The sequence below is a fragment of the Barbus barbus genome (assembly GCF_936440315.1).
Source record: "Barbus barbus genome assembly, chromosome: 1".
NCBI lineage: Eukaryota > Metazoa > Chordata > Actinopteri > Cypriniformes > Cyprinidae > Barbus > Barbus barbus.
The window spans coordinates 8,433,405-8,441,227 of record NC_136729.1 but is presented as its reverse complement, the minus strand read 5'-3'; the positions used below and the strand labels follow the sequence as shown (position 1 = coordinate 8,441,227).

The following is a 7,823-nucleotide window of genomic DNA, read 5'->3' as shown; positions in this document are numbered from 1 at the left end:
AATAAATAATCAAATTACATGCATTTTGTGTTATAATAAATATTATAATTTAACATTAATAATTTAATAAAACATTTTGAGCTTTCAATTTCTTATAGAGGTAGTCGAAAACTTATTTAATCGGATTGCATTCATCGTGACCATTGTAGATTTTTTTTAATATTTTGAGTCAGTTTTTGTTTTTATATTATCTGTTTTCATTTTAGTTAGTTTAGTAATTTTGCTGTGTTTTTGTTATTTTTAGTAAATGTGTATCTGCTTGGTAACTAGTAAGTAGTTGAAGTTAAACACACACACACGAATATATGAAGAAATTAAAAGGGAGGGTCTAGATAAAATCTGAACACAAGTTATCATAGGAAATGCATTTAAATGCAGGAGTAAACTATAATGCATCTTGACTGACCACTGTGATTACATCATTGAAAATGCAACTTAATACCAGGTGGAAACAAGGCCTGAAGCATTCAACAAACAATGCATTTAAATCAAACTAACATGGCTAGAAATGTTTGCATTTATGTACTTGCGTAGATTCTCAGTTTTTTGTCCCTATTTGTTGGAATGTTCTAAAACTGTTCAAATGTATTTCTCCTACGCACTTGAACTGTCAATTAAAGTGAGTTTGAATTTTTTCCGTGTTTTTTATAATTTTTTTTTTTTTAAAACAAGACCTTTTTTCCGTCACATAACAGCACCCACAGTACATACAGACGACGAAGAGTTCCAGCGAATTTCTACACTGTTCCGAGAAAACATCAAGAGGTGACGAAGTCCAACACACAGCAAGTTCATCCCTCCTTCAGCTAGGTATTGCACTGTGGTTGCGATCCTTCTGGATCTTTCCGTACCGTCAGAGGGACGGCGTGAGGGAGGTGAGACACAAACATGGCAATAGAAGGGTCGGTTCAGGAGATTGTATTCAGCCGTTTCAAGTTCAGCGATGATAGAAGTCACCCTGTTCCACGGTCCAGCTGTTCAGAGAATAGTCGACTTGTCAAACTTTTTCTCAAGGAAGACGAGTCTGTTTACCTCTTTTGGTTACGCGAGACTTTATCTTCCAGTCTTCTTGGCAGTGCTTAGCCTCTTTTTGGTGGGAAAAAAATAAAAGCAGTGAATAAAAGGAAGGGTCTCCATAAACAAACTGCAGGAAAAAAATGGAGAAGGGAGGAAGAGAGAGAGAAACAAAGATAGTTGGATGGCTTTTGGTACCCGTGTTTAAACTTGTGCATATCAATAGGGTTGTTTGGAGGTGTTGTTTACTTTTGTTGGGTGGGTCCTTCAAGCTTTGAGAGCGTGCCATTGGGCAACGACAGTGCGCGGGTGACTCATCATGTCTTTCCAATGCTTTACCTCTGCTGGACCACTCTTCCATGAGAGATAGATCTAGAGGTGGATAAACTTCATTACATTTAGTAAATTCAAGTCATTTCAATGAATTAGTATATATACTACCAATATACTAGTATTTATTAATTATATTTAATAAACAGCATTATTTACCAACATATAGATATTGTATACTGTAAATGTATATACTATTGGTAAGTTTGACGCAATAAGTTTGATTCATCTTCATGAGCTCAAAAGTTTGGGATCAGTAAGGTTTAAAGAAGTGCCTTATGCTCATGAAGGTTGCATTTATCCGATTAAAACTATAGTGAAAACGGCAATATTGTGAAATTTAAAACAATTTAGAATAACTGTTTTCTATTATAATATATTTTAAAATATAATTTATTCCTGTGATGCAAAGCTGAATTTTCAGCATCGATACTCCAGTCTTCTGTGTCACATGATCCTTCAGAAATCATTCTAATATGCCGATTTATTATCAATGTTAAAAACAGGCATAATGTTTTTTGGAACCTGTGATCATTTTTTTCAGGATTATTTGAATTTTCTTTTTTTTTTTTTTTACCAATTTAACATATCCTTGCTGAATAAAAGGATTAATTTCTTTCAAAAAGAGAAAACACACACTCACACACTGACCCCAATTATTTGAACGCTAAATTATATTGTTCCAAAAGATTTCTAATAATTCTATCTAGTTTGTGATGTCACACCTTGCCTATGACATCATTGCGGCTCAGTTTGTCCTTATCCATGACTGTGATGACGATGGTGGTCTCTCGGAGGACGTGAGCGGGGACATCAAAGGGAAAGGACTCATTAAACACGGGGTTCAAACACCTCTTCATCACCACCGTTTTCTTCTTCTCCACTCGTTTATCTTTGTTCATCAGCCACACTTTGACGTAGGGGTCTGAAACGCACACAAACAGGGAACGGTCCACAGCGATTCAGGTCCAGGGAATCAGAATTCCTGTGATGAATTCTAAATTACATGGGAGATGATTACTGTGCAGATGGCACCTTGACAAGGACATTTCCACAGAAATCCCATAAGCACTCAGTGCATGGAATTTAACTATATCACATTTACATTTATTCACTTAGCAGATGCTTTGTTAAATAACTTCCAGAACATTCAAGGTAAGCACATATACAGTGTGTCCTGTGGGAATCGAACCCATGATGGTGTGATGTTCTACAAGATGAAGAAGTTAAATGATTAGTCTGTGAGGTTCTATGGGTGTATGTTGATACCGGATGTTCCCCCGATGTCCATGGCTTTGAGATTGCGTGCCTTGATGATGCTCACAGTGATGGTGTTGGCAGTGGGATTGTAACACAGAGACACAAGCAGGTCTCCTCGACTACCCTGAAGATAAGAACACAGTAAGGTCAGCACTGGACCGGTTCATTTGTTTAAACCTCAGTCATGCAAGCTGGTTCATATGAGGTCACAGTTTTTTCCGTGAGAAATAACAGGGCAAACACATATATTAAAAAAATGTTTTCTACTAGTCAGTGGTTGACCTTTATAGGATTTTCAGTGTTTGATGCTGATATTTTGTTGAAACATTTATTTTATTTTATTTTATTTTAATAGGAAAAAAATTATATTTTATTCAGCTTTACATTGTTGTGTACTCTAAAAAAAAATGCTGGGTTAAATACAACCCAGCGTTGGGTAAAATATGGACAAACCCAGCGATTGGGTTGTTTTCAACCAACTGTTGAGTTAAATAAAGCTCAACTTGAACTTGAACTTGAACTACATGTTTAACCCAACCTCTGGGTTTTTCCATATTTTACCCAGCGCTGGGTTGCATTTAACCCAGCATTCACTATATACTTCCATTATTTATTTACTTGCATTTAATTAATATTAATATAAATTGTATGCAATATTAATTCTGGTACTGGTTTTTATTTAAAAAAAATGTATCTATTTATTTATGCATTATGTTTTTATATATATCTCTCTATCTATATATATTCTCTGACATATTTCTGCTACTACTATGACATATTTCTTCTATGTCAATGAACCCATGGGAGATCTTTTGCACGCCTCATGCCAGAAAACCTACCTGGAGAACTTCAAAGACTCTTTATGCTAACGACACACTTGTGCATCTCTTGTTCTTGTGTAAACATTTGACAGCACCCAGTGCGCCATTAATTGAGGCTCTGCACGTCGTACTCTACCCACTGCACAATTAAAGTTGTATTGTTCCTGTCCCTAGCCAACCTCTTTCAGTCACGTCATCTCTTTGGACGCTTTTCTTTGACTATTATTTGTGTCTGTTGCTCCTGCTTTGGTGTCTTTGGCTCCTTCCTCTCTTTCATAATGACAGAAATGGTAATTTAGTAGAAACACACAGATCCACTCACACTGCCATCGCTGCAGGGTTTCAGCTCCTTCCAGAAGGTCTGCATGTGGGCCAGATCGATCTTGTTCAGGGGGATGGAAACCTCTCCTATAGGGTCATTCCTGCTAAAACGGTCATAATCTAGCACTTGCAGGTAGAGTGTGCGCTGCACCACCTTCTCAAATGGGAAGCCTGGGAGAGAGAGATGGGAAGAGGATCATTTTAGCTCACTCAAATTATTTACAGTTCAATATGGGGTACAAAAATACTTTGGACCGGCCCCCTTCATTGACCGCTTGATGCACATTGCATACAAAATTGCATACTTTTGTTTCCGCTGGGAAATGTTTTCTGTTTAGAAGGTGCTGGGTTGATGTGAGCACTTGTGACGAAGAACTAATATACAACTGAGGATTTATGTAATTTACATTTGTTACACAACACATTTGTTGGGTTAATATGATGTAAAAACCACATGCTTTTGACCTGACAGTTCATAATGAATTTAAATTAAATAAATAAAAATCATATACATATCTGATCTATATACTATTGTGCAAAGGTAAGATTAATACTGTAATATTAAAAAATAAATAAATTATACTTTAGACCAAAGTTGCAGTTGTAAATTGATCAAAAGTGAGAGTAAAGGTATTTATCATGATACAAAAGATTTTAAATAAAAGCTGTTCTTTTAAACTTTCTGTTCTTCAAAGAATCCTGAACCAATAACATATCATGGTTTCAACTAAAATATTAAGTGGCACAACTGATTTCAACATTGATAATAATCAGAAATGTTTCTTGAGAAGCAAATCAGCATATTAGAATGATTTCTGAAGGATCGTGTGATACCATATTCAAATATAAGACTTATTTAGACTTATTTAAAAAATATTCAAACTTTTGAATAGTAGTCAATGAATGTGAGTTTAATCATTTATGCAGATTTGATTTAACGAGTCAGACATCTGGCTACATGAGAGAAACCACCTTTGAACTACATAAGTACTAGAAACTCGAAACACATAATAATGTAGCTGAGATATCAAAACATACTGACCTTCAAATAGGAAGGTCTCGTTCCAGTGAGGATTGAGGTTCTTTCTTTTGACCTTGGTCTCAAGTTTGTGCTTCTTGTCTGGCAGAAGGTAAAGTTTGACGAATGGATCTGAAGTGCCGGAGAAATCTTTTGCAGGTAGATCCTGACCCTTCAGGATTTTCACTGTCAGTGTGGAGTCCTGAAAACTGTATCCCACGCTGAACTGGATGCGTCCCAGCTTCTCGCACACGGGTCCTTCATGTTCCTCTTCCTCAGAGCCTGGGGACAACTTACAAACCAAAGTGGACAAGATTGTCATTAAAAAGCTTAATCACTCTACATTAAATCATTGTTAACAAAACCACATTGCAGTGTGTCCTGCACCATAACTGAATCTACAGCAGTGTGGCTAAATAAATTATTTTTAAATTAAATGTGATTATATAAAATACCAGGTACTGAAAAATAATACAGTTAATAAACACAAACACCCACAAATTTCTATTGCATCTTCTCTGGTTGTACGGGAAAAAAGACAAAAAACAAAAACAAACAAAAAATTTTATTTTTAAAAGTAAACTATTAAAATAGTGTCCTTTAACTGAAATTGAAGTAAAACAAAAACAAATTAAAAATATAAATATTAAATAAAAAGTAGCCTTGGCAACTGAATGAAATAAGGTTTAAGTTGAAGAAACGAATTCAAAATATTAATAAATACAAGTCTTATAAAAATAAAAAATTAAATATCACTGAATCTGATTCATGAAAAGTTGACTCTTATTATGAACCAGTTCTTCTGAGTCAAAAACACTCACAAACAAGTTATTATACTGAACAAAATTATAAACGCAACACTTTTGTTTTTGCCCCCATTTTCATGAGCTGAACTCAAAGATCTAAGACTTCGTTGATGTACACAGAAGGCCTATTTCTCTCAAATATTGTTCACAAATCTGTCTAAATCTGTGTTAGTGAGCACTTCTCCTTTGCCGAGATAATCCATCCACCTCACAGGTGTGGCATATCAAGATGCTGATTAGACAGCATGATTATTGCACAGGTGTGCCTTAGGCTGGCCACAATAAAAGGTCACTCTAAAATGTGCAGTTTTATCACACAGCACAATGCCACAGACGTTGCAAGTTTTGAGGGAGCGTGCAATTGGCATGCTGACTGCAGGAATGTCCACCAGAGCTGTTGCCCGTGAATTGAATGCTAATTTCTCTATCATAAGCCATCTCCAAAGGCGTTTCAGAGAATTTGGCAGTACATACAACCGGCCTCACAACCGCAGACCACGTGTAACCACACCAGCCCAGGACCTCCACTTCCAGCATCTTCACCTCCAAGATCGTCTGAGACCAGCCACCCGGACAGCTGCTGCAACAATTGGTTTGTATAACCAAAGAATTTCTGCACAAACTGTCAGAAACCATCTCAGGGAAGCTCATCTGCATGCTGGTCGTCCTCATCGGGGTCTCGACCTGACTGCAGTTCGTCGTCGTAACTGACTTGAGTGGGCAAATGCTCACATTCGATGGTGTCTGGCACTTTAGTGAGGTGTTCTCTTCACGGATGCATCCTGGTTTTCAATGTACAGGGCAGATGGCAGACAGCGTGTATGGCGTCGTGTGTGTGAGCGGTTTGCTGATGTCAACGTTGTGGATCGAGTGGCCCATGGTGGCGGTGGAGTTATGGTATGGGTAGGCGTATGTTATGGACAACGAACACAGGTGCATTTTATTGATGGCATTTTGAATGCACAGAGATACCGTGACGAGATCCTGAGGCCCATTGCTGTGCCATTCATCCATGACCATCACTTCATGTTGCAGCATGATAATGCACGGCCCCATTTTGCAAGGATCTGTACACAATTCCTGGAATCTGAAAACATCCCAGTTCTTGCATAGCCAGCATACTCACCAGACATGTCACCCATTGAGCATGTTTGGGATGCTCTGGATCGGCGTATATGACAGCGTGTTCCAGTTCCTGTCAATATCCAGCAACTTTGCACAGCCATTGAAGAGGAGTGGATAACCTGATCAACTCTATGTGAAGGAGATGTGTTGCACTGCGTGAAGAAAATAGTGGTCACACCAGATACTGACTGGTTCTCGGACCCCAGACCCCCCAATACAGTAAAACTGCACATTTTAGAGTGGCCTTTTATTGTGGCCAGCCTAAGGCACACCTGTGCAATAATCATGCTGTCTAATCAGCATCTTGATATGCCACACCTGTGAGGTGGATGGATTATCTCGGCAAAGGAGAAGTGCTCACTAACACAGATTTAGACAGATTTGTGAACAATATTTGAGAGAAATGGGCCTTTTGTGTACATAGAAAAAGTCTTATATCTTTGAGTTCATCTCATGAAAAATGGGGGCAAAAACAAAAATGTTGCATTTATAATTTTGTTCAGTGTAGTTTAAAACCAAAAACCTTAATAAAAAAATACTTAGTTGCGAAATATGAGACAAAATATCAAAGACAAAGTTAAATAAAATCTCAAAACTTCAAACTTCAAAGTTTGTGTTGAAGTACTAAAATGACAAACTCAAATTTAAATAAAAGCTAAACAGAAACATAAAACTAATAAAACAAAAGCACATAACTAAATCACTAAAACTTCAACTAAAAATAAAACTGAAAATACAGAAATAAAAGTGAATTCAAAATATTAATACATACCAGTATATAAATAATCCTAAAATAACGCTGAATTCGATTTAAGAACAGATGATTCTTATGAACCGATTCTTATAGTGAATCAGTCAAAAGCATTCACAAACTCACAAGTTATCAGTTTAAATACCAAAACGTAAAAAAAAAAAAAAAAAAATTGTTTTGCATTCTTTTCTTATGAGAATATCATATTATCTTAATAACATGCTCGACTGAAAAGAGTCGAGTCTCTTGTGCTTCACAATATTGTTATGTTAGTAACTACTGGTTTGAATCGGGAAAACTAATGGAACAGACTCCCCTGCTGCCTAAACATGACTAACAAAACACTGCACTTGTCAAATATGAGACAAAAAAGTTGC

The 7,823-nt window shown here is 36.7% G+C and overlaps 1 protein-coding gene across 1 annotated transcript in view; it reads right to left on the bottom strand.

Moving 5' to 3' along the window:
- Positions 1-204: 204 nt before the first annotated feature.
- Positions 205-7,823, bottom strand: part of LOC306858974 (synaptotagmin-7-like) — a 151,151-nt gene continuing 143,532 nt past the window's right edge. The window contains exons 8-13 of the mRNA XM_079399791.1: positions 4,789-5,056; positions 3,748-3,917; positions 2,614-2,728; positions 2,070-2,269; positions 1,264-1,386; positions 205-1,144 (exon numbers count right to left, since the gene is read on the bottom strand). Of these exons, the coding sequence (XP_079255917.1) occupies positions 1,282-1,386; positions 2,070-2,269; positions 2,614-2,728; positions 3,748-3,917; positions 4,789-5,056 (858 nt within the window). The 3' untranslated portion in view covers positions 205-1,144; positions 1,264-1,281. The remainder of the gene's footprint in view (positions 1,145-1,263; positions 1,387-2,069; positions 2,270-2,613; positions 2,729-3,747; positions 3,918-4,788; positions 5,057-7,823) is intronic.